Source organism: Cygnus atratus, chromosome 15, assembly GCF_013377495.2.
Source record: "Cygnus atratus isolate AKBS03 ecotype Queensland, Australia chromosome 15, CAtr_DNAZoo_HiC_assembly, whole genome shotgun sequence".
Classification (NCBI taxonomy): domain Eukaryota; kingdom Metazoa; phylum Chordata; class Aves; order Anseriformes; family Anatidae; genus Cygnus; species Cygnus atratus.
This window is the reverse complement of record NC_066376.1, coordinates 12,430,438-12,457,382: the sequence shown is the minus strand read 5'-3', so window position 1 is coordinate 12,457,382 and position 26,945 is coordinate 12,430,438. Positions and strand designations below refer to the sequence as shown.

The 26,945-nt window shown below is 56.1% G+C and overlaps 1 protein-coding gene across 3 annotated transcripts in view; it reads right to left on the bottom strand.

Annotated features, from left to right (window-relative positions):
- RAB11FIP3 (RAB11 family interacting protein 3) overlaps window positions 1-26,945 on the bottom strand; it is a 72,898-nt gene that overhangs the window by 15,348 nt on the left and 30,605 nt on the right. For 2 of the 3 annotated variants that reach the window (XM_035549117.2, XM_035549118.2), the window contains exons 3-6: window positions 22,875-22,966; window positions 9,430-9,617; window positions 6,151-6,324; window positions 2,068-2,202 (exon numbers count right to left, since the gene is read on the bottom strand). In XM_035549117.2, coding sequence (XP_035405010.1) covers window positions 2,068-2,202; window positions 6,151-6,324; window positions 9,430-9,617; window positions 22,875-22,966 — 589 coding nt within the window. The remainder of the gene's footprint in view (window positions 1-2,067; window positions 2,203-6,150; window positions 6,325-9,429; window positions 9,618-22,874; window positions 22,967-26,945) is intronic. The other variant, XM_035549119.2, reaches the window with a different exon arrangement.

The following is a 26,945-nucleotide window of genomic DNA, read 5'->3' as shown; positions in this document are numbered from 1 at the left end:
GCCGGCACCTGCGGGTCTCTCGGGAGAGGACGAGACGTGCAAACTTGCCTTCAAGGGTGCTAAACCACAACACGCTCGCAGGAATCTGGCTTGTCCCGAGCTCCCTGCAGGTTTCAGCCCCGGGCTCCTGTGCCGCGGGCTCGGGCAGCAGCGCCCTGCCACCGGGACCAGGCTGCAGTCGGATTTGGGATTGCAGTTGGATTACTTGCAGCACAGCAAACTCTGACTTCCTCCAAGATTTCCAGCACTGGCCTGGCTCCCCACTTCTTCCAGGGGATGAACTCTCAGTATATGTACCCCAAACTCTCGATATACACCTAAAGCCTTTAGGAACGAGGCTGTTATAGGGCGGCTGGGCTGCACCCCTGGAGCGCAGCCGTCCCCCGGATGCGTCCCCAGAGCCTGCCGGGTGCGGTGCGAGGCTGCTCGGCCCACACCTCGCTCCTTGCTTCACCCAAGGTCTGGCACTGGTGGGCTTCACGTTGCTCGTGAGGCTGGGAGCAAGGAGCAGGTCCCGTCGCCTCCCGAGTGCTGCACGGGGCCGCCCCTCACCCGCTCTCCCCACAGGATGGGCCCGGTTCCCCCCGGTGGCTCTCTCCTGGTGACCGAGGAGCTCCCGACCTGCCGTGCAATCCCCGTTGCACCTCCAGAAAGTGATCCCAGTGGTTTGTAGCCCTCCGGGAACGCTGTCTTGTGCTTCGGTCTCGTTGTGCTGAGACCAGTGGGTCCCAGCAGCACTACTGCCTGTGCGTTGGACTCGTGTGACTCCCAAAGCAGTTACACAGGGACCCAGCCCCGGCTGCCCCTGAGCTGCTCACGCTGGCAGGCAGGGCAACGCTTCCCAGCAACAACAGCAAACCTGTGCACGGGAAACCCTGAGCCCAGGTGGGGGAACCAGACCGTCATCAAAACCTATGGAATTCCTATAGGGACGCTGTGGGGTGCGGAAGCCTCCACTAGACGTGCCATCCACGCCAGGAGGCTCAGAGCGGGTATTTCAGCCTTGCAGGTGAATTTGGTGGAGAAAACCTGAAATGGAGTGGGGCCACTGGTGCATCCGGGGAAGTCCAGTGTTTTCCTGCTTCACCTGAGCCACATCACTAACCCTCAAAGCCTCCCCCTGGGAGATTTCTAACAGCAACTATTTGCCTGAGAAAAAGAGGGGAGAGAAGTACTTTTGGCGCTAAAAATTCTAGGCCAAGCTCCTATTTGTTTTCCAGGTCTCTTCCCACGCCTGCAGCCCAGGAGGGCCCTCGTGTCACGCTGTCCCTGTAGAGGACACAGACACAGACCAAGACCATGACCAAAAACCAGGCTTGAAGGAGCACGCTGGGTATGAGCAGAATTATCATTACCATCAGTCCTGCGATCCTTCCCCCTCGTGGACCGCAAACAGGCCAGAACAAACAACACCAGACATCCCTCCCGACCTGCTAGGTCAGCAAGGCTGGCTGGCTGACCCCCAAAGCTGCACTCAAGAACCTGTGGAGCTCCTAAGAAAGGCATTTATCCCCCCTTCTGGGCTGGGGGTGGTACGAGTGACACCAGTGGGTGAAACGAGTTCGTAGGGCTGCAAAGCGAGCGCCTACAGTAGAGCCCCAAGCAGAGAGCACAGCGCTGTGCTCGGGTCCCCGCTGCCCCGGGAGGAAGGGCAGCAGCTGCCCCTCCAGATTCCAGCCCTCAGGGGCTCCTCCACGCTGCCCACTCGTTCCCCTGGTGACAGAAATACCGTGCCCGGCCAGCCTAGGGCTCCAGATCCCAGTGTAAGCAGCGGGGTGCGGTAACGCATCCGCCTGACACTGCACAGGCCATGCAAAGAGGCTGACCAGAGCGGAAGGGAAGATTCCCATTGTCTGTTAGCTTCCAGGGCTCAGATTAAAGCAAACCCCTGCTCACCCTCCACGATGTTATTACAGACTTGGCCACCCCGCTCAGTGAAATTCACCCCCTTCTGCCAACAGGAATCAAGCCCAACATCAGCAGAGGAAAGCTCTGCTAGACAGTGAGAGTCTTCCCTTCACGAACATCATTCCCAACACGGACATTGCCATGCACAAGACCAATTACCTATTCATTTCAAGATCATTCAGGCGAGCAGAAAGATCCTCAAGGCGGTTGATTTGTTTGTGGCACTGGCTACAGTAAAACTCAAATGCTTCATCTGCGATAATGCTGTGCAGTTTCGCAGCGAGCGGATTGGTGCTAGAGAAATCACAAGTGTCATTTCAACAGGACAGAACGGAATAATCCGCGTTCATCTGTGGCTTCCACAAGCTGAGGGGGGAATCTCTGGGCAGGGGTTTTGGCACGAGATACAAGCCTTGCAATTAGAGCCTGAGGGCAGGTTGGGTTACTTCCCTGCTTTCCTTTCAGAGGCCCAGTTTCTGTCCATCTGGAGTTAGTACAAGTTAGCAGGAGCTCCACACCACCGTCCTCCTCCCAAAGTAAAGGGAGGCGTACGGCAGCCGAGCCTGGCCAGTTTCCAAACCCTGTGCCAACCTGCTCTAGCTGGGTCCTGGGAACCCCAGGTGCATGCTTTACACGAGCCCACAGGACTACAAAGTCCACTTTCCATCACAATTTTCCAAGCAACCTGTCTCAAGAGGCCCTACAATCATCCTGGTTTGCCCTGTGAAATGCAGACTGGGCTCACACGCGGTGCCAAGACCAAGAGCCAAGTCCTTCGGTCGGTCACACCGCTTTCCAACAGGACCACCTAAAAATAGAGCGGCCGTGCTGCTGCGGACCCACACTGGGGGTAATGCACACTGGAGTCAGATTTTCATTTCAAAGAGCTTCCCCCTTGAAGCTAAGCTCATAAAAAGGTGGTTGCGAATCAGTCCTCTCTCCTACAAAGCCAAGCGCATGGGCAGCAGCTTTGCCTTGTAATTTGGTGAGGGGACACGAAGGCCTACAGGACTAATTGCCTTTGGAGCTAACAGGCCTGGTCAGCTTTTCATTTTCAGCTGCCCACGTGGACAGGGAGCTGCGGAGACACCCACTGACCCCTGGCAAAGCAGGGAGCCTCTTCCCCACCTGGCACAGCTTGGGCAGGAGAGGGCCAAGGGATTCTGAACAGCACGGCGTTCGTCTTGCTTTGGGGCCAAATGCACGCCACAAATCCTTTCTGTGGGAAAACATGCTTCTGGAAGCCACAGACTTTAATCAAAGCAAGGTTAATAGTGAAAAAACAAAGCAGTTCAATAGGAAAGACAGGTAAAGGTGTGAGCAAAAACAAGCAAGCTTAAAACCAAAAGATATCTGGAAAGGACTAGTCAACCCCGTGGTGCAGACCCACACTGGCAAGTCCTGGCCCGGGAGATGCTGAGGCCCCCCCAGGAGGGGTGTTCCCCCCAGCACCTTTGCATAGCCTCTCATGGACTTTTCCTGGGGGCGGTGGGGGGTCAGCAGCCCCCCCTGGGGTCAGGTCTCTGAGTCTGTGCCATCTGTACAGTACTTCCGAGCCCCCTCAGATCAGGCAAGTGGACCACAGCGCATGCTGCATTGTTCATCTCTTCCCATTCCTGCAAAAACGTTGAAAAACATCCCCCTAGCCTCTAGGGCAGGTTCGGTCTCAGGAAAGTCTTTATCCACCAGCAGTCATTTCAGTTGCTCAGGCTTTGCAGGGGGCAGAAGCTGGCAGCAGCCCTGCGGTACCCAGAGGAAGCGACGTGCCCTCCTCCGGGACCTGACCTCTCCTGGGAATGAGCCGCCGGTGAGCCCTGGGGAGCAAGACTGGTGTGCGAACTCGGCTCTAACAGGCACTACTCAAGGTGGGGAAAGCCATCAGACAAGAAGCTGTAGGAGAATCCGCAGGTATTCGCTGTGTAAAGGTATACCTGGCCCCTGGCTGCGCTGGTTCCTTGCCAGCTGAGTGGGCGAGAGCCGAACAGCACCATGCCTCGGGGCGTCCCCACCTCCCGCTGGTGGCAAGCTGCCACCCCCGGCACCGCACGCAGCCCTGCTGCCTCCTTCCTCCATCTCGTGGGGTAACATTTGCCTTCAGCAGCTCGTCCAGCACTTAAGGAGCAGCACGTCAGCACGCGAGGAGCTCGTACTTTCAGTCGCCATCCTTTTCTCACCAAGCGTGGCAGGGAGACCTTGCTCCTACCGGCTGAATGCACCAAGAAAGAGATGGCAACCCAAGAGCAGGGATCAGAAACATGCACACCAGGACTAAGCAGGAAAATGCAATACCCCACAGTGTTCCCCAAAGGCTCTTGGTGCTTGTGTTAATCCTCTTGTGAAGGTCTGGAGCTGTAGCGGGAAAATTTGTCAACGTTATTCCTGTTCAGAGGCTCTGGTAACATGGAAGTGGTGTGTGGCGATGTGACCGCTTACAAGAGACGCTGTTCCTCCTATTCAAACCTCTGCAAAAAAAGGCTCATCTAAGCCAGTGACATCCTGTAGTTCTTTGCAAGGTTTCACTGCGTGTAAAGGCATTGGGAAGGCAGGGCTTTGTTCAGAAAAATAGCACCTGCTTAGAGAAACATCAGCTAAGGACCTTCATGCACACAACGATAATCCCAGGTGAAGGCTAGACCTGAAAGGCACGCAGAAACGCTCTGTTTCCAACAGAACCACGTTCTTTACTCCTGAGGTTTTGTCTGCAATCTGCCTTCCCAGCAGTGGGTCTGCAGCAAAGCCGCCGAGAGCTGGAGGGCCACGCGCCCGCTGAACCTCTCCCAGCAGAGGAGAGATGCTGCAGAGGCAGGACCCGAAGAGAGAGCAGCACGGGGAAGAGAGCGCCCTGACAGAGCAAGAGCTGGGCACTGTGAGCGGAGGTAACCTGGGAGCTCAGGACTGGTATTAAAGAAAAAAATTAGCGGATTGCAAAGCTATTTTAGTTGAGTATTTCATTGCCAGGAGGCTTTTGGACTGGGCTGGAGGCCTACACTCAAGGAGAAACTCGAACACCAAGGCTAGTTTTTATCCGAGAGCACTTCTTATGCTGCAGCACCAGCACGGACAGTTGTGACCAGCATCTCCTTCTGCACAGTGCAATAAACAGCCAAGCATGGATGAGTGACGTGCCGCTTCCATGGCAGGGTATCCCAGCTCACCAAGAGCACCGTTCTCCCCAAATAACGGGCTAGCCATGCTTTACAGCAACACCTTCTATAGCAGGTTTAGGTAACATCTTCAAAACTGCTGCTGAACCAGCAAAAAGAAAAAAAAGTCAGCCCTGACTTGCAGCAAAATGTCAGTGTGTAGATTTGACAGCAGTTCTTCCCTTTCAGCCCTGTGCAAGCAGAATTGCCCAAGCTCTACAAAGGCCTTTGGGAATCTTGTAGAAAGCAGGTAAACAGGAAAAAAAAAAATGTTGCAACAGGTTTGTACTGCCGTAGAAAGTCACACATCACCCCAAAGGGAAAAAAGTGTCTTCTGGTCTTCCGTGTGAGCGTGTGGCAGGCAGGGAGCACTCCTGCCCTGCGCAGACTTGCGCTGCCTGGTGGAGGAGCATGTCCCCAAGTCGCCTGTCGTCACAGGGGCTGCAGGTGTGCATGACCATTCCAGCTTTTACTTTTTTTCTTAAAAAATAAAGATTGGCCGGTTTGTATTGTCATCCTCAGTCCACCCTGCATGGGCTGGAAAACCAACATTTGCCTGGTTTCAGACCCTAACACAAGGAGTGCAAGAAAACACTTTGGCCTCCTTCCTGCCCCATCTATCCCTCAGGCTGCCTAGAGGAGGAAGGCTGCAGCTGCTTGTGCAAATCCAACCAAGCATCCTATCAAAGCCAAAAATGCATGTGTAGCAGAAAGAAAAAAAAAAAAAAAAAAAAAAGCTATCCAACAGGATCAGGGATAAAACTCCATGGCAGTTTTCTCTACCAGAATGCTGTGCGAGGAGCCACATCCCCAACAGAGAGGGAACGTGGCGTTGTCCCAGACTCCGAAACTCAGAGAGCTCTTCCAACTGCTGCTGGACATTAGTGCCTCTGGATGGGAGGATGGGAACTGTTCAGGAAAATGAAAGACTGAAGGAGGCAACTCATCTTCCACTTCTGAGCTGGTTACCCCGTTGTATCCAAATGTTGCCAGGAACCCCCTCTTGCAGCAAACCCAAACTCACACACACAGAGCCTGAGCGAGGACACTAAGCCAGCGAAACCGGTTAAAGCACTGCGAGTGCTGTGCTGAGCATTACCTGGGAGAGAGGAACGAGGAACTGTTAAAGCTGCTTTCCCCGTTACACAAGCTGTCCGAGAACAAATCTGCTTCATTCCCTTCTCCATAATCCTCGAAGTGCTCCTCTCCGCTAATGACCGTAACGATGGAGTGGCTGAGATCCGAGCCCAGGGGCAGGTCGTGCGGATGGGATCTGTGGGGACAGACAAAGATGTTACGGGGTGACCACTGCAGCAGCCTTTCCGATTGCACGCCACACATCTGCTTCCCAAGTCGCGTCTCCTGTTTCGGTAAACCCGGCCACTTCTGCCTTACTGTACCTTGAACAGGGCCGAAGGAGCAGCCCAGGCACCCCCAGGAAGTTTGCAGCATGTTTTTTTTCACAGCTAACCATTGTTTTTTCATGCAAGCTCCCCTGGCAGCTGCAAGGCAGCTCCTGGGATCACCAGGCACGCAGGACAAACCCCGAGGCCGGTGGCCAGCCCTGGCACAGCACAGGTGCAACCAAACGCATGGCAGAGACAAAGCCCGGTGTGTCCCGAGCCCGTGCTGAACATGCTCTGAGTTACACGGTCAGCCTGCGCGCCAGGCTCATGCACGCTCTGTGCTGCGTAATCCTACCGAGAGCCCAGTGTGGGGTTCGGTGCTGCAGCCCCCGGTGACACAAACCCCGGGGGTTCAGGGGCGGCTGCCGAACCCAGCACCGAGAGACCTCCCGGCGAGGCAAGGGACCTTAACTCAGCCCCTGCACGCACTTGTGGCAATTTGTAGGGCTTCTTTAACGTGTTTGTAACATCGGATCCAGAGGGCTGTGCTGCACCCAGCTGAAACGCCCAGCACAGGCCCGGGGATGTCCCTCGCTTCGGAGGGGACGCTGCTCGACACAGGAGTTGTCACTTCTGGAAGTATCTTTGCAGATGGGCAGCGCTACATACATTCAGCCCACCATGGCAGTATGCACCAGCAATCTGGAATTTCCTGCCCAGGACCGCAGAGGTTTTAAAGGGAAGTTTGGGGGAAAACGTGGAGGGGATTTCTGAGAACCAAGCCTGAAAGCAGCCCGCATGTCTGCGCCCCAAAGGGATGTGCTCTGGGGAAACTAGAACCGCTCGCCTCCCTAAAATTCAATGCTAAAGAAAGGGGAAAAAAGCTTGATTATAAAAACTGATATTTCAGGCTAGACCCCCATCCTCATCCACTTGGAGGGGGAAAACAGACATAGGGGACATTGAATATATCATTGTACCAAGTCAAAAAAAAACAATTACTGATAAGCCATTTATGACAAAAGTCTGCAACGCCTGAAGGATTTGCCCTTATCCTGCTAATAAAAACATGTTAACCCTCCAGCCAAAACAGCAGCAAATCTCCCTTTAGCCACAGACGAGCCCAGCCCAGCTGGTGAGCCTCTGCTCGCCTTCCTCGTGCCCTTGCGGAGCACCGCAGCTCCTGCAGCGGGGGGTGGCAGGAGCCCACTCCCCCACCAGGGAGTCGGATGTGGCACCCAGCACACCCAGAAACCATCAGAAACCGCTCCAGGAATAGAAAGTAGAGGGGATTTCTTTTTATTTTTATTATAATTTTTTAACTCACAAGCAAAAGCCAAGCCCAGCTCTCTAAGCAGGGGCTGTGGTTTGACAAGCACCTTGCAGCAGATCTGATCAGGCACCTGGGAGCCCTCAGCCAGGGCTGCCTCAGGCACTAGCATGGGGAGTTGGTGCACACCTACAGGATCCACCGCAGCAGTTTCAAGATCCAGAGCCCAGCCAATCTTTACCACACACAACCTAAATAACCGCTCAAACCGTCTCACGCGTGTTGAGCTTGAACAGCCACTGGAAAGCAGGGCTGGATCAAAACTCTGCTCTGGCTGGATTGCACTTACTGACTGCTCCTGGAAGAGCTCAGGGCACCGCAGGCATACAACTTCTGTCCTGCTGCGGGTCTGATGGCACCAAAACCAGCCCTCAGCAGCCTGGGATCAGATTCCCAAGTTTTCAGTCTCAAGCCTTCCAGTATTTAAACCGGAAGTCCAAAAAATTCCAATACACTTTTGCCTTGAACCTTTGGGTACCTGGAGTCTGCCCACACCTAAGACACCTGGCAATAGACACCACTTGCTTGAACAGAGCACCCAGAGGACACCCGAGGTTAGGGAAACCTCAACAACAACCTAATCTTAAAAAATCCCTAAGCACCGCGTTTTGTACCTACAGGCAGGTGAATCCAAGGCACGGCAGTTTCCCAAGAGGACGAGAGCGCACGCAGGCTGCCATGGCCCCTCCGGGGACACGCTGCTCGCGGCCAAGGGCTCAGAAACCGCTTACATCCCGGTATAAGTGCTGCTCGGGCAAGGAGCGCGTGGCCGGCTAATCCCCTTTCTCCTCTGATCCGCAGCACCTCTGCCAGCCGGCACCCTTTCGGCCCCAGCGCCCAGCAGCACCGCCTGCTCGCATGTCCCCAGATGTGCTTTTGGGGTAGGAGAGAAGCCCCAGGGAGCCCGCTGCTTTCTAAAAGCAAAGGGAGCTGTGTGTACTCGCCACAGCACCGAGCCTGGATGTCACACTTTTGGCCAAAAAACCCCACAGGTGTTAGCAGACCTCAAGTGACGGCAGCTCCAGAAGTTTCAGTGCAGACCAGTGCTTTGGGCTGCTGATAACAAAGTTATTCTCTCCCCTCCTGCCTTCCCAGCATCCTGGTTTCACCCCCAAAACAACTTTCCCTGCAAAATCTAGGAAGCGAGGGGGCCCGGGAGCAGTTTCGCCAGCAGCAGTTCAGATGGGGAAGCAGCTCCCAGTTCACTCTCCTGTGCTCGCGGCAAAAGTTTCAAACTAGTTATTACAGGAGGTGGCTGCACATCAAAGGGCACGCGCGTGTTTAGGAAAAACAAGAGTACAGCGAGTTCCCCTCCTGACTTGAAAATTACACGTTACGTTTCTGGCTTCAGCGATAGATTAAAAACTGCAGGTATTTCAGGTGTTCGGAGAACTTATTTTAGAAGTTAAAGATGCTAATGAGGGTACAGGAGTTCTCCCAAGGCAAGCAAAGATTAGCTCAAAGAGATTGCCAGGCCACGCTCCAAAACAGCCTACATATGGTGCAGCCTCATTATTATTCTTAAAGAAGAGCTATTTCAGTCTCGGTGAAGTGGCAAACACTACGAACAAGCCAACCAGGTTTAGCAAGGCAGACTCAGCCCACTCGATTAAATCCTCGGGCTGCATCTCCCCCAGTCCCTGTCCTCTCCCGGTCTGTCCCCCCTCCTGCCCCACAGCCCCCCTGCCACCCCGCCACTGACCCATGCTCCGGCTCCTCGATGGGGTCGGTGAACTCCGAGTGCACGGTGGAATCGATGGCGCTGTCCGTCTCCACCTCGTCGTGCATCTCGTGGTGCACCAGCGTGCTGGTGTCCTCATCTGTGAAGGTTTCGCACTCGCTGTAGGTGCTCTCCGAGCCCATGTACGCGCTGTCGGTCACCTCATTTGCCTGTTACAAGACACAAGAGGGAAAAAGCCGCCCTGTAAGGTGCTAGAGCCACGCGGTTGCATTGCAGAGCAGGACAAAGCCCGTACGGGACAGCAATTCTCAGGCACGAGCCAAACGCCATGCTCAGGAGCTCTGCCTTGCCGAGCCACCCCGTGCCTTGGCTGTTGGGACTCTGAGAGAGATTTTGTATGGGTTTATGGAGTCCCAGAGGGATTACCTACTGCTCCCTCAGCAGTTCCCATCACTGCTCCTTTCACCCACCCCATTGGTACAAAGACACGTTATCAGTTTGAATTCTCCACATGGAACCACCATTCAAAACCACCAGTCAGCCCTCAGAGCACTTTTTCCACCCCGCTGGTAATATGAAGGCACCTTCCACCCCTCAACAGAAAGCTCAGCTGCTTCATAAACCTTTACTACAGCCTCTGGTTTGCAAGGCCTGCGCCACCAGTCTGCATCTTCAGGACATGCTTTTTTGGGACTGCACCTTGAATTCTTTGCGCCACCTCTCCGTTACCTGCAGCGAGCCAGCAGGCTCCGGGGAAGGCGCAGCGCTTGGTTTTCAGGAGCCCACACCACGAGCACAAAGGGCTGGGTTTTCCCAGCCCCGGCACGAGGGCAGGCTGCTCCTCCCCAAGCACGGGCGGTGCTGAGCCTCCCGCACCCGCGTGTGCGGAGCGGAGCTGTGGGGCCACGAGGGAACACCTCGCGAGAACAGCGAGGGCTGGTGGCCCAGCACTTCTGGGATTTCCCCAGGTGGTTTCAGAACAAATTAACTCAGTTGTGCCTCTGGGATCTCAGTGCTGGGAACTGTCAGTGGGGGCACGGAGCTCCAGCTGGTCCCCTGTCACCAGAGGTGACCTCCAAAGGGAAGCAGGCTGATGGAAGCCCGTCAGCCACCCGGCCGGATCAGAGCTGCTCTGCTGCTGGCGGCCTCCCCTGCGGCACAGCAGCAGGGCAAAGCAGCAGCATGTTGGAGGCAGGCACTAATGCCCAAGCAAACTCCCCTTCCTCCACCAGAGAGGTGCACACGGCAGCAACCAGGGCTTTTTGCAAACGCGTCCAAGCAAATGCCATCTTTTGGGTGGCCCTTTGGGGACCCAGGAGTTGGACTCAATGGGCCTCGTGGGCCCCTTCCAACTCGGATATCCTGTGATTCTGTGACATTTCTCAGAGCCCCGCAGCACAGAAGGCCAGCAGCTGGGCAGACACCATGCAGACGTGCCAGGAGAAGGGAAACTTGCGCTCGAGCCGCCCGCTCCACGCCGGCCGGGCTGGGTGCGCAGCGAGGCGGGCGAGCCCTGCTCAGCCCTGCAGGAGAGCGGCACCGGTTCGTGCCAGCTCAGCACAGACAGACAGACGGCCTCTCACGGCCACCGCCCCCCAGGTTAAACATGATGGAAAACTTTACAGAACCAGAGTCCAAAGTCGCCACCCGTGGAAGACGAGGCCTGCCCGGCAAACTCCACCAGACGGCAGAGGCTGCTGCAGCGAGCGCCGTCACCAACAGGGGAGGCAGTGGCTTCACCTGCCTCCCACATGAAAACAAAAGCAATTTGCAGCATACGCCAAGTTTAGGACAGGTCAGGCTTTGGCACGTGGGACGATGCCGGGTTGTGACACTGTTTGGGGGGACAAAAGCCATCCCCAGCTCGCACCGCCTGCCCGCAGGAGCACCGATCCTTCATGCGGCTCTGCTGTGCGCGGGGCGATGGGAACCCGAGGCAGCCGAGAGGGCCCGAGGGAGGAGAGCAGCCACCAGCATCTGCAGATTTACCTGCCTGCTTCAAAGGGCTGCTTTTTGCCTGCTTGAAACAGATTTAAAGCCAAATTGGAAATACCTTTGCTTGCAGACTCCAAAGTAAACTCTTGTTTTTAAAAAAATAAAAATAAACAAAAGAACAAAAACCTTCCTACTGGAAAGGTTTAAATTCAGACATACATTCAAGTGTATTCAAGAACAAAATAAAGACAACTATCGCAAAACAAACAAACAAAAAACATGGAAACAAAACAAACCCCCCAACCCACACGCTGATTAAAAACCCACCCTCTGGAGGTTACAGTCGCTGGCCTCCCAACACAAAGCGTAACAGGGAGCCCAACAGCTCAGCACATCAGAACATCCCAATGCCCTTAAATCAAATGATTTATCTACGAAATTGCTTCAAAAATCTTATCGACAGGAAAAAATGGTGCAGACTGGCCGATGAGGAGGCAGCCCTGAGGGAGCCAGAGGTAGGCACCAGAACAGCGCAGACCCCATCCTCCTTCAGCCACACCACGGATGTGCAGCAATTTTGTTCTTTAAAAGATGACCTGGAACACCATCTGCAAACATTCCCTGTATTTAGCAAAGGAGAAGAATGTGTTTTTCCCTGCCACATCCCACGTGGCGTGCATACAGAAACCAGAAGAGACCAGGACAGAAGTCGCTGCGGCTTCGATCACACGCGGCCAGGCAGGGGCAAAGCGAGGGCCGCGGTCCAGGAGCACCTCGAGAAACAACCAGAGCGGTCCCGGCACATCCTGCGCCTGTTCCACAGCCCTGCTGCACACTGTCACTGCTCACATGGCCAAAAGAAACGAGCCTGAAGTTCATTTTTATCTTATTAAAGCAATTTTAGGAGAGTACAGACTGCTACCTCGCTCCTGCATTTTCCTGGAAATAGTGGGTTTTCAAAGGATATTTTAGGAAACAGAAATAATATTATTTTTTCTTACAGATTAAAAAACAAACAAACAAAAAAAACCCCACTACCTCTACTCTATGCTTAAAGACTAAATCTTTAAGGAGGGGAGAATTGCCAGTTTGTGGGTGTCCCTTGGCCAGCTGTGCTGGGTACCACAAACCGCGCGACAGAAGAGACGTCCCCATTTCTGCCAAACTCACGATGCCCTGCAGCTCCCTCCAACACAGCCTATAGGTAATGGCAGTACGTTAGCATGCTAGACCTCGATTATTCTCTTTTAATGCTTTTTCAATTTCAAATGCAAGAGCCTTATTAAAGTTAAACCCATGCGGTCAATGAGTTATGAGACAGGTGAAACTTTAAACAAAGTTCTCCTCCTGAGCACGAGCGTGGAGAACTTTGCTTTATATTTCATCACAGATTAAATAACTAAACCTCAAGAAAAGATGCCAGAAGGAGATAGGCGAACAAGCAGACTAGGGGAAGATATTAGAGAATGCTTGATAAAGCGAAGCAAAGCAAAACCAAAACCCTATGCCCTGGGCAAAGGTGCAGCCGCAGATCTCAAAGCTCTTTTTATGGCCTCGTGAACTGCTGATTTGTACGCTGACCCTTTAATTCCCACTGCCACATCTCTCTCCTCCAGCCAAGCTTGCTTTTCTGATCACAGGCAGAAAGTAGGCATTAAACACGAAAAATCACAACACAGCAGGTCAGGCAATGCCCATTTGGCAAACACATCCGTGGGGCGGCAAGCGCCCTCAGCATGAACATCCCCACTGCACGCTCAGAACAGCCCGCTGCCACCAGCCCCAGCCTATTTTCATTTTTAATCAAATAAAACACCCCCTGAGATGCTTCAGGTAAACCTCAGACCTTAAAATCAGGACACCCCGCCCCAGCCTGAACTGAAACCACGGCTTGACCGCAGTTCGTGCCCTGGCACGGTGGCCGGCGGCCTGACGCCCACGCGAGGCTCAAGCCCTGTCTGCGGCCATTTTGTTAGAGGAAAGGAGACTGCAGCGAGTCACCCGCACGGGACGAGTGTTAAGGGACCATAAAGCCCCGTCATCACTGACGTGCCCGGTCTGGTAGCCAACAAAGATGGTATGGGGAAGGCAGCTCGAGAGAGGCTTGAGGCGATGAGATGCGGCCACCGCCCCCAGAGCCAGCGCCAGGCAGCAGCCAGCCACAGGGACGGGCCCTGCCACACCACGGAGGCCACCACCGAAGCCACATGCGAGCCGGCGAGGCCGGGCATGCAAAGCTTCCTGCTTCTGTGCCGACTTCAGGGCACCTGCCAGCTTTGCAGGGCGTTTTGCTGGCTGGAGGATCGGGCTCAGGAGGGCTCTGGGGCTGGCAGCCCCTGTGAGGAGCTTTACAAGGCAGGGAGCGGAGCGGCGGCACGCGCACAGGTGTGCTTCTGTGCTTCCGAGCACGTCTGTCGGGAAAAAGCACAGCACACCCCAGGCTCGAGGAAGCATTTATTTGGCTTCTCTGATCCGTGATGGACAATTTCACCCGAGGTACAAACGAAGCCCATGAGCGGGGCGGCAGCCGGTCCCTGCCAGCAGCCTCACCATTCTGCAGCACCGCTGGCCTTGGCCACGGCGACTGGGAAGCTCAGGGGGAGAGGAAAAGGAAAAACAACTCTGTTTTCCCAGCAAGAGTGAGCGTATTTGTGATTCACGCCAGCTCTGAGGGACAGGCGGGGGAGAGGGATGGGTGGCACACAGCACTCTCCAAGGACACCCCGTGCTGCTCCCATCCTGTGGCCCTGGCCCCTGAGCTGAGAACGCCGCTCTGTCCAGAGCCACAGACCTGGGGTCAGGGGAAGAAGACCACCAAAAAGAGCCCCCAGTTGCTTGGTGCTGTATCCTGCCCCGCAGGGGTGGCCCGGCCGGTGGCAGTGAGCCCAGCCCAGCTCGTGGTGCTGGGGACAGGCACCTGCCCAGCCACGCGACGTGTTTAAATTGGCTTTACACTGCTGTAAAGGGGAGAGAGGAGGCAAGTTGTGCTGGCAGTCCACCCTGAAATGCCCCATGTCAGTTCAGCCCCGTGCACTGGCCCCAGGCCAGCAGGAACCTGTCACCCACCAAATAACCCCACACCGGGGACTGTCACCAGCAGCAAGGCACCAACCACTCAGCCACAGTATTTGCCTCTTCCTGCTTTTTTGGGCAATACCCATTTTTCAGAGAAGCCAGAGGGTCCTCACTGAGCTCAGGGCAAAGACAATGACCCACCTGGCCTGGCACAGCCCCAAATTCAGGTTGACCCAAGCGCCAGCAGAAAGCAGGTCCAGGGCCACCTGAAAAGCCGCCTGCAAGGTTTTGAGGCTCCTGCACTCAACGCCAGCTCTCAGGCTGGGCAAGAGAAAACCCATCAGGAAAAAAACAAACAAACAAACAAACAAACAAAATCACAAGACCTGGCACATCCTCCGTGCCCGGAAAGCCCACAGCCGCCATCCTTCCCGGCCCAGCTCCCTGGTCAGACCACAGTTACGCAGACACAGCCTGCCCCTTCCTGGCGATGCCAGGGCTCGGAGCAGTCCCCAGGACGGAGATCTGCCTCCTCCAGGACCCCAGCTCCCTCCTTATTTCGTGCTAGTGCACAAAACTCACCTGTGGACACATTGCCTCTTTGCCCACGTCGAATCCAGCTCCTGCTGGGCAGGAGGTGGGAAGCAAAGTCCCGGAAAGGCTCGGCGCGAGGTTCACCAACGGAGTGCAGGTCGCGGAACAGAGTGCCTTTTGTTCCTGACCTTCCAGCCCCCGCGATAACAATATGTGAGCTAATGCACACTCCCCTGCCGTGTGACTGCAGCCATCCGAGCTACGTGAATACCAAAATAAAAGCACGCCCCACACGACGGCCAGCCCCGCTTCAGGTGCATGTGCTTTCTTTCTGTGTAAACGTATCTCCAATTAAGGTTAATTTCGAGGAGGGCCATTCTTGCTGCAGAGGCTTCCCAGGCTTATCTCATCTTTCCTGGTGTTTCTGGTGAATATTTAAACATTGAATAACCATCTCCTTCCTTATAATAACAAATAGAAAAGTAAATAACGCCCGTCTTGCTCACTCCAGAGACCAGGAGCACTTCGCTGCTGCTAAGTGATCACCGCTGCAGTGACTCAGAGAGCAATGCAGGACGGGCGGGTGACTGCCACCCCAAAGGGCTGCTGCTTGGCTCAGCAGGGATACCCAGCTACAAACACACCGCCCCGAGCTCCACGTTGCCCCCACCCAAGCTGCTGCTTCTGCAAACAGCGGAGCCACCGCCACGGTGCGACCAAAGGAAGCGCTTCGGGTCCCTGGGACCCCCCTGTCCCCAAGGCAGCCGCCAGCATAGGGACAAAGTCCCTGTCCCTTTTACCCGGAGGTTTGGGCTGTTCTGTGTATATCTGCACCTGGGACCCCAATGGGGCCTTATTTCTCCATCTCTTCATTTTAGCTGCCTCTCCAAGTCCTTTTCCTGCAGACTGCTCCCTGAGCCAGTACTTGGGGACAGGAATATCTCAGCTGCATGCTGCCCAGATGCCACTCCCTGATGGGCTGGGGACTGGACCCCTTCATGACGCACCCGGAGCTTGCCCCCTCCGTCACAGCAGCGATACCCTGACCGAGGAGAGCACCAACACGAGCTTCTTCAGCCAAACGTCCACAGGAGGTACAATGGCACCAGGCCTGCAGGACCCGACTCTTCTGTGGGACCCGCACGCAGCTCCTAATGCACAGAACAAGGAGCTCAGCCCATCCTGGTTCGATGGCCTGCTCCAGATCAGGAGCACAGCTCACCATTTCTAGCACAGTTTATCTGACAAGTCCCCCAAACCTCCATCGAAAGGTCCTACCTCTCCCCCCGCTCCAAGCAACGGATCCAAGCTTTGCTGCTGATCAGAAAGTCGCTCCCTGGTGTCTAGCCTAACCCTCCCCACTTCGGCTACACCCTCTCTTGCATTGTGCATGAGATACCAAAAACTCTGGTCCTTCCCTCCACAGAAACTTCCAATAATTGAACTTTGGTATCCGTCGGTCACGGGAGCCAGCATAACCGAGCATTTATTCCCATTACCTTCACAAATCACATTTTCTCATTTTCTCTGGGCTATTCTTGCTCTCCTCTGGGACACATCCTTCCTGCAGCACGGTGCCCCAAGCAGGACCTTCTGCTCCGGCAACACCAGCAGGAAGCGTCTTGCTTGATAACCAGGCGACCCTCTGTGCTCAGCGTGAAAGAGGCAGGGATTCCTGGTAACGAGCACAGCAGCAGCACAGTTATGGTTTAACCCGAGCTCCTGTCCTGGCTCCATCCAGATCTGCCACTTAACTGAGCGGGTCGCAGCCCTTTTGCTCCCTCAGCTCCTCTGCTTGTGCTGTGGGACCTCAGGGGCCTTCTAGCACCGCTGTATTGCAAGGCAAGGTTCGTCAGGAGGCACCAAGCGCTGCCAGTTTTACTTTAGGAACTCTTACTGAGACAGCTTTGCCTCCTGGAGCTGCCTGATGTGCTCCTGGCCACCCAGGACCACGAGCTGCAGCTGAGCTCCTGCCTCTCTGGGTCCCACGGCCATGCTTGCGGCTCAAGATAAAGCTTCAAGGTCCTTGTTTTCCAAACTCCTTCCACCTTATCTTGCACAAGGCAAACACTACGACTAGGATCTCTTCCAACCAAGGATATTTCTCACAGTATGCCTGAACTACAGAGTCCTACTCCAGAGACACTCGTGCCCGATTTCCCCACCTTTCATCCCTCACTCTAAGTAGTGCTGAGGTCTGTACAATATATCAATCTCCTTGGTGCTTTCAAGCTGCTTCTCACAAGGTTGTCAACAGAGCCAGATTTTGGAGTTTGATCCAGCAGTTTTAGCAATTACCGTATTTTCTGTGCCTAATCAATGCAGATAACACCAGCTGCTCGCTTGTTTGCTGTGAACACGAGAGCTCTGCACGACCGGAGCTGCCTTTGCTGCTGCTTCGCGGAGCAGGGAGGCTCCGCGTGCTCCCTTAGGGGACGGACGGATGAGCAGACAGAGACCTGCATCCATCGTGTTTCACGCTCCGGCAGTTCCAGCCACCCAAGAGATTCTGAGTGCAGCAGCTCTTTATGGCCAAAGCAACGCTAATTCCAGCAACTGACTTGAAGAGGGTTTGGTGACCATCTTCTGTTCGGACATGACGAGTTTTTGGGCCAGCCCCGTGCAGGGGAGCCCACAGAGGCCGGTCCTACCAGGCAGGGGAAAGGCACTGGTAGGAAAAGGGAAAGCCTGAGCTGAGCTGCCTCGTCCTGCAAATGCTGCCTGAGGTCCGCAGACAGCTCCGTGCCTTGGCAGAAGGGAAACAACTCCTAGGGCAGCCTGCAGTAAGGAAGGAGTGCTCACAAAGTCCACAGGGCTTCCAGGAGGAGAGAGGCACGACCACCCCCACGTGCCCACTGCGAGGCACAAGCCAAGAGGAGCGGTGGCCGATGTGCCGGTGACCTGCTCTTGCAGGCTGTGATTCAGCTACAGCTCCTCCACCACCACCGTGCAGTTCGAGTCGTACCAGCCTTCAATCCCCAGGCAGCCAGAGAAATTCAGCAATGTGGATTTAAATTGCCTCCCTCTGATTTTTACACCCTTCCAGAAGCATTCAATTCAATTACTCCACATGAAAAGAAATTCCAGCTTCAACAGATGCAACAGTTTGCAGCAACCGCCAGCGCGCCGTGCTTGCAGACAGGGGGGCTGGGATAGCCAGGGGCATCCCCCTCCCAAAACTAGATGTGGGACCCCAAAAAGGACCGTGGGACCCCACTGAGGACTGCAGGGCCCCACCAAGGACTGCTTTCCTCCCCAGATCCACTCCAGCTGTGCCGTACGCATTGCTCCTGAACGCTTAGCCAAGGGGACAAGCCAGGGGAGAAGGCTTGCAGGGTGCACGTGTCCAGTGAGTGCCGCTGGCACGCCTGCTTAGCGCTGCTGTCCTGAGAAAGCACAGCACCCCTCTGGCGGCCGCGAAGCATCCTTCCTCGCTGCTACCACGGGGAGCCCCAGCGACTGCCCAGCAGATGGCAACAGCCCTGCACACCGTGCACAGCCCTGCACAGCCCTGCACACCATCACACAGCCCCGCACACCGTGCACAGCCCCGCTCCTCCTCTACGCCCCTCACCTTCTGCAGTTTCAGCTGCCCCATCTTGCACATCTCAAGAAGGGCCTTCCTGCCATCGGGCTGGCCCAAAGCACGAGTTGCCATGGCTGAAATCGGCGTTTGTGTTATTTATCACACTCCTGGCCAGCCTTTACAGAGCACAGCCTTGCAGCGGCTCTGCCTCTCCTCCAACCCACCTAAGGTTACAAATCTCCGTGCCCAGTAACTCTGGCAGCCCACCAAATTTTTGTGGTTTGCTTTCATTTTGGGAGAATCGTTCTATTATCGTCTGATGCTGGGAGAGCCAGCCTGCCCGCTCCGCACTGCTCCAGCGGGCTCAGCTGCCCTCAGGAGACGGGGCAGGTTGGGCAGAGGGCTCTGTCCTGGGGCAGGGCACAGCAGGCATCAAGAAAGCTAACTCCAGATTCACCTTTCCCCCCTCGCAGGGCATTGCAAAGGAGCCCCCGTACCTCGGGAGTGAGTCACCAGCACAGCTGGATGCTGCCCAGCTGGCAAGGGAGGTGAGGATAACTCCCACCTCCCAGTCAGTCAGAGCGAAGCTGCACCAGCCCAGCCTGGGGGAAAGCTGGCGAGGACTCGGGTGCCTGGACGGACGGACTCCAAGGTCCTTTTGCACTGCTCGGCAGGGTGGCCAAACCGCTGGCATTATTGTTAAGTGACGTTTCCCTGCCGGAGCAGAGAGCTGCCTGCAGCCACCACGGTCAGGCAGGGAGGCACTACGTGGGGCTGCCGGCAGGCACGTGGCCCCACGAGGGGATGCTCTCCCTGCTCCGGAGCCAGGCGGGCAGGGGATGAGGTTCCTTCGGCACGCGTGGCAGCGCAGCTAGGGATGGCAGGGAGCCCCTGCAGGCACCACTTCATGAGCAAAACGCCACGTGGCTGCAGGAAGCCAGGCTCCTGCATTTCTGACCCCCTCCGAGCCGCTGTCTCAGCAGAGGTACGCGACCAGATATCCTCTCTGGAAACTATTTAACAGAGGGACCGTGTCTGCTGACCGGAGCTGGCAGGGCGCAGCAGGAGCCAGCAGCTCCGCGCTCCCCGTGCACGCTCCTTCGCTCCCGCTGCCTGCCTCTGCGCTGCCCCAGGGCTTACGCTCTGCTCCGACGTGTGCTGACCCTGCTGGGGACTTCCCCTAACTCCAGAAAGACCAGGCCTTCCCCAAATACAACATAAAAACACCGCGCTCTCCTCCACATCGGTTTTTGCCTACCGCCTCTCACTCTGTCCCTGCCATCTCTCTCCAAGCCGAGCTGATCACATCAGGGCTGAGTCCCTGCGTGAAGCGGCAAAGCTCAGACCTCGTCTCCTGTAAGGCTTTTCTGCCCTTACTCGAAGGTACAAGTGTTGGCTCTCCTCCCTCTGCAGGGCGAACACTTGCTGAAAGTCACCAGTGCTGGTTCCTCGGGGATTTCTGCAGACGTTCAGTCCTCCCCGATGACAAGCGCCAGAAGAGGGGATGAGTCACCAAGAGGAGCAACCTTATCAACAAAGGGAAGGTATTTTCATTTAGACTGCTTAAAGCTCTTGTTTACACTTGTTTGAACAAACATTTAGGAGAGCAGCTCTCTGTCAAGGCCTCTGCACTTATAAGAGCCAACCACTCAAGCCCCTGTGATTCTCCTTGGCTAAGAGGGACGAGGGCCGAAACCCCAGACGCAATAACCGCAACTGCTCTCAGCGCCGGGCGCAGCACACGCAGCACCACTCCTCCAGGTCGCCTTTAGAAGGTCCACTGATGTGACAGAAGGCCAAAAGCTGGCTGTGCCCCTAGCCCCGCCGCCCTGCCGAAGCAAGAGGGGCTCACCCCTGGCCCAAAAGCCTTCGTGCTGAGGCTGAGAAGGAAGCGGTGGCCTCCAAGAGGCTGTTGAGCTGCTCGGCGGTCCCACGCAGAGGCACATTTTCGAGCCCCACGCTCGCTGTGCACCAGCTTCCCAGCTCTGAAACGGGGACGTTCCCATGCAAAATGCTTTTTGGTGGTGCGTGGGGGGAGGTTTGTTCAGAGGAAAGGCAACGCCTTCACTTTCGGAAGGATTTTTTTTCCCCCTCCTCTCTTCCAGGTGGATCCAGGCAAGGCGGAACATGTCCCGGGGAAGGCCACTTGCTCTGTTTGCTGTTGTTGCCGTTTGTTCTGTTTGCTGTCTCACCATCTCCAGAGCTCCCTGCTGCACCCAGCCGAGCCCAGCCTGCCGCAGGTCCTGCTGGCAAGCAGCCCTGCCGGGCTCCGATGCACAGCGATGAAAACCCCTCGTTTGCTGCTCCCAGCAGGGTGCCCTGCACCGCTCCTCTCACCCTCCCGGACACAGCTCACGCTGCCCAGGGCACGGCTCCGCAGGACAAGTGGAATAAAGTGCACGTTGGGAGCTCAGCGAAATGAGAACAAAAAAACACACGCCCCAAGACACAGATTTATTTTTACACTCGCAACACTGAGCGGTATTTCTCGATCATGTTCTCATTTGCTGAATCTCTACGAAATCCTTGCAGGCTGGAGAGTATTTCGAACCACGTATCCAAGACAACAAGGGTAATTCTCCCCCAGCATATTAAACATAGACACCAACAGAGCTCTGATCTTTTCAAGATTACCCTGATTTCAGTAGAATAATCCATTGCCATCTTTCTGAAAAGACGATTTCAGGATTCATCACCTTTTTCCTTCGGTTCACCTTGTCGTTGCAAGGAATCAGTGGCCCAGGGGCAGAAGCACTCCATCCCGGTGGGGCACGCACCCGGCTTGTTGGTATTCCTGCCCAGAGCAGCCTGCAGCACTGACGGAGCTCATCTGTGTTAAATTAGCCCTTAGAAAACATCTCTGCTCTGAATCGCAGCGCAATCGTCCCATGACGTAGGTCTGAGGAGCAAAAACCAAAGCCCTTGCCTGCCCGAGCACTGCGACTCAGGGCGTCACAGCCTCTAAACTGCTCAGCGCTCAGCTCAGTGGTTAAAAAAAGGCAAAGAAAATAAAACACATTTGTGACCTTATACAATACAGAGGGAGGAATACAAAAACCCATGTCCTCTCCTGCCTTCCTGTCCCCCTTCTCTATCCCGCTACTGCTGGATAGCTATAACTATCCTTACCCCCCAGAAAAAAGAGAGCGCAAAAATTATCTTAGGCCCTTTGCACAAGCCGTAGACGAAGACAACGACAGCAGTTCAGCCTACGGAAAAATAATCTCAGATCCAAGGTGCCCTGGAAAGCCTGCTGGTGGAGGGACGCAGGGTCACGAGCTCGTCAGGCCAAGGGAACAAGTGACCCGCTCTGGGTGGCGGTGTCAGCCCAACGTGCTGAGCCCGGGCAGCCAAATGGCTCAGCAGAAACCGCGCCTGGCCGGGACGCGTGCTGCTGGCACAGGGCTGTCGGGCAGCAGGTGTCAAAGGGACAGCTCTGAGACATGTCAAGCGATGGACACGTGCTTCTCATGAACAGGGGGAAAGGAAGTTGCCCAGCGCCCAATATATTGTCAGGAAACTCAAACGAATAGTTTCAGCCCTTTATCACGAAGGCCAGGATAACACATTACAGACTACACAAAGCAAGGATGTGCATTTACACGCAAATCTAAAAGAGCCCTTTTCAAGTCACTATTTCCATGACAAAAACATAAAACCAAGGGTACCAAGATGAGAGTCAAAAACCCACAGAGGAAAGCTTAAAGAAGGACGAGCAGAAGGAAGCCATTCAGTCCCCCCGGGGGACCCGAGGACCAGCAGGCCCCTGCAGCACCTCCTGCTCCAGGCTGTGGGGCAGAGCAGCAACGAGGAAGCTTACAAAGCAAAGCCCCAAACCCCACAGACAACGAACGGCAGCCTCCCTTCTAGCCGGGGCTACAGGGCCCTCCTGCAGTGTGCTCCTCTGCTAAGGAGTGCAGAAGGGAACGGAGGGATGGGGACCGCAACGTCAGCAAAAGGAAGGAAGTACAGCACGTAAGCATCCTTGATCAACCCCAAGAACAAAGAGGAAATCTACAATTTGTCTTCTGGTCTACCTTCTGCTGGCCGGACGGCACCAAGTGCCCGCTGGGCCTCGGAGGCAGGTTCCCAGCTGGCTTGTCCCAAAACTGGGCTCACGTTCTGCAACGGCAGCAGCTCCAGCAAGGACACAAACGCAACCACAGCAGGCACCCGTCCCGCACCCAGCGCACCACGCTCTGGCACTCTGCAAGCTAAGACAGCGCTAGCAACGAGTAGGTTTTCGCTTGGACACCGCCTTTAGGCTAAACAGCACCAAATGCTCGGTGCAAATTCTCTGGCCCAGTCACCCACAGCTGAAAGGTTTCATCCCAACTAAGCGTTAAAATCCCCGAGCCGCAGCACAGCGAGCTGCTCCACCCACCGAGCCCGGCGTGCTCAAGCCTCACGCGGCACAAAGCTGCCGTTCACGGGTGTTAGCAGCATTCATACTTGCCTCAAACGTGACAAAGTCATCAAATTCATCAGGACAGGCCGGGGTTTCCTCCTCGGGGGTATATCCCATATCATACAGCTGGCTGTCAGGATCTGCAGAGGAAAAGAAAAACAGAATCACCAAAAAGAAACCCGCACCCCCGAACGAAGGGCAGCTTTGGGAGACGCAACAGCAGAAGGACAAGAATTTCCTTCTGCACCCGCTGGTGCCTTTGGCTTTCGGAAAGGACCCCTGCCTCCAGGCACCCCACCTCCAGGAAGGGGGGAAGGCAACTCGGGCGGCTGCTCCTGGCAGAGGTCCTACGAGGCCCTTCGCTGCTCCCATGGGGCTAGCGCCTCGATTCGTCCCCACCCCGCCATGGTCTCCGTTTCTTTTCCTGGTTTCTTCCCTATCTCTGTTTCCCGCATCCCCTTCTTCTTCTCCCAGAAGGCTCTAATCCTGCTGTGGGCAGGGAATACATTAGTTCTGTGTGTGACAGCCAACTACCATGGGAACAGCAGAGAAGGCAGGCGGCACCGAAGCTGTTGTCATCTCCTGCTCCTCCCGTGACCAGCCGCATCAGGAGCCATCCTCACAGGAGGACAGGAAAATAGGAGGTTTTCAAGGAGATTTCTTAAAAAATTCACTCCTCCCACCCCCAAACACATCTGCAGCCGAGCGGGTCGGCATTTCTCCGAGCCCTTCGACGGAGGAAGCACGCACAAATTCCCCGCGCTCCCTCAAGCAACAGCTAATGCCCGATCCAGCACTCGACCTAGATCACAGCCTGGAAACACCAAATCGAGATCAGACGCTGCAGTCCCAAAATAAATAGCGGGCTCCAAACCACACGCCTCGGAGCTGCGAGTGCTGCGGCACCGGCTTCATCTGATGTCAACCGACTTGGCCAGGCAAAGGGCGCCGTAATGCCGGCGCTCCTGGGGAGGCTCCGCGATCGCGGAGGCTTTCTGCGCACCGCTGCTGGAGGCAGGGGACGGGAGGAGACTTCTGAGTCCTTCGGGCTGGTGGCTTCCCAGCGGGCTGGCAGCACGGCCGGATCCCTTCCAGGCCGGGAGGTGCCTACGAGCTGTGCCGCGGCCAGGCAGCGTGGCCACATGGGCAGGAGCGCGCACACAGCCTTCTTTCTGTGGTTGGGCCTCAGCAAGGAGCCCAGGGCCTCCTCCGGGCACGAAGGAGGGCCATGCTCCACCCCAGGGACCTGCACAGCCAGCGCAGAGGCAGGTGGTGAGGGCATGGGGCAGGCACGCCTGCAGCAGCACCCTCCCACCCACACGCACCCTCTTTGGGCTGGCCACCGAATGCAGACACGGCGGGGAGCCTTTGAGGCGATGGCCACCCTCAGCTCGGGGCTGCCAGAAGCCAGCGCGGGGCCTGACGCAAGCCCCCACAGCCCGGGGCTGGGGCTTTTGGGGCTGGACTGCAAAGCAAAACGAGGAACAAGCCAAATTACTTTTCCAGAAGCCAGGGTACGCCGACTCGCTCTACAGCGAGCGCGCCGCAGGGTGGTGGCCTTAGCAGAAGAAAGGTGCTGGAGTTGGAGTAGGAGTTGGACTTGATGATCCTCATGGGTCCCTTCCAGCTCGGGATATTCTATGTGCTCTGGTTTGTGGGGCGCGACCTTGCTGTCCCCGCTGCTTTCCCTGCTGACAGCCCCGGGCGAGCGGTGCCACCGGGGGCTGCGCTCCCACCCCGGGGCAGGCAGCACAGGAGGAGGCAACCTCAGGTCGCCTTCTGCTACCTTCACCTGGACAGAGCGCCCCGCAGCCTGAAACCCCGTGTTCCCACTACTTATCCCTGCCTCTGCTCAGATGCGAGAGGCTCCCTGCCGACAGCTCCCCCAGGGCTGGGGACAGGGACCCGCGGGCTGCGAAGCCACGGCAGCACCGGGGAGCAGGACTCACCAAGGGGAGCCTTTGCCCGCTCCTGGGACAGCACAACGGCGCTGCTGGAGGGCACCCCACCCCACCAGCACCCTGCAGCACCCCCAGAACCACCGAGTGCCCTGCAGTGGGCAGAGCCAGGCACAGGCTGCTCCCTTCTGCTTACCCCGCTACCCATTTTTACTCCTCCCCCTCAAACTAGACACACGAAAACCTGATTTTCTACAGACACAGATAAAGGTATTTATTCAGCTCCTTCCTTCCTAAGGGGCTTGAAAAGGGAGGATTTACAGTCAAGCGAAAGCTTCCAGATCCCCCTGGAAGCAGAGGTATAAAGCATGGGCAGCCGCGGCACAACCGGCTCCCTGCCCGCAGCCGTCCCCACCGCGGCTCCTGCCCAAAGCGAGCGCTGCTGGAGCCCTTCGGGCATTTCTCGGCGTAAGGCGAGCAGGAGGCTGGTTGCTCCGTCTGTCTGCAGAGCGAGCAGCCTGCAGAGGGGTCTGTGCGCACACAGGGCTCATTTTCACGGCAAGCTCCGTTGCTGAGAGCAAGGAGAAGCCCTTTGAGAGGTCCCCTGACGGTGCCTTGGCTGAGCAGAAGCCATGCCCAGGGGACAGCGCCCCACGTTTCCATCTCCCCCTGCTCCGCTAGGAGAGCAAAACCGAACAAAACAAGCAGCACAGGTTGACTTCCCTGCTCGGTTCGTTCCCTCCCCCTCCTAAAAAGCCATATGGTGCTTTGTGTATAGGGCGAGTTGCCATGGAGAGCTTGCCTGCAAGCCTCCCAGCACAATACGCTGCATTAAGCCTCCAAATTCCTGTCCAAAAGAGCCCCAAACCCAAGAGACCTCTGCGGCTCCGCCGGCAAGGAGCAGCGACGGCGCGGTGCGGCCCCCATCCTGCACCACACACGGCGAGGAGGGACGGGAGGGAGCGCACAGCCCACGCTCACCCCACTCTCCTCCAGGCCAAATCCCAGCCGATCCCCTGCTCCCCTTCACATCCCCTTCCCCACGCCCCTGGCACCACAAAGCAAACCTCCATCTCTTACACCCGGCCCCCATTTCCCCTGGCATCGCCTCCCTCCAGCGCCGCTCAGCAGCGCAGCCTTCGCCCAGGTCGGACCCGAAGGCGGTCTGCATCCCTCCCACCCGCATCCCTCCCACCCGGCTGCCCACCACGGCTTCCCCCCCACATTTCCAGCTCTACCAGTCACCCTTGCTGCTGGTCCTGGTACCTCTGAACAGAGCCCAAAGGCTCAAAGCTACAGATTAGGCTCCACGAGACCCTACGGGGAGCTCTGCTGCCCAACAGTCTCCTCACAAAGAGGCTATAAGCTATACGTCATGTCTTTTTCCCAAATTAATTGCACTAATTTACTTGACCGGAATACTCACGTATTGCTCACCCAGTGTGCCCGACACCCGGATAAAGTGTTAGTTAAATTAGTGGGGTAGCACAGTTTTACCAACGTAGCTGATAGGGAGCGTACTATTGCTGTAACCAGTAAAACCGGGGACATTTATTGTACCATCCAGTGAAACTCAGGTGAAATAAATAAATAAAAAGATGTAATAATCAGATTAATGCTCTGCAGCACCCCTCTGACACCTCTTCCCACCCCTGCCTTGACGTTTCCCATTGCCTGACCTATGACTGCCCTAACCCCGCTGGAGATCACCTTCCAAGCCCGCTGCATGACCACAGCTGGGAGACGGGGATGTGCCTTCATGCACGCTCCTGGCCTCCTCCAGCCTGCTGTGAGCCCAGCTCAGAGCAGCCAGCCCCAGCACTTGGTTTTCCCCTACGCATTTGACTTTCTGCTCTTCCCAGTGCTGCTCTGCTTCTTGCTGCCTTTGGGCTCTGCATTAAATCCTGCAACTCCCTCTAGCCTTCAGATGTCCTCATTCCTCCCAGCGTTTTAAAAATCTTTGTCCAAACACCCTTGCGCAAAGCATCTGACGTGGACCATCCCTGAATATATCTGCGCTCTCTCCCACTGACGGGTATTTGCTCTCGCCTTTTACGAGGACCACGAGCCAAGGGCAACCTCTGTGTTGCATCTGTCTCACATCTGGAGCCTCTGCCAGCAGCAGAGACGCAGCCAGGTGGCACAGAGCACGGTGCGCATGTCCAGCAAGCAGGATGGGTCCTGGGCTCTGCACGGGGCTGGGTGCGCGCTGAGCTCTTGC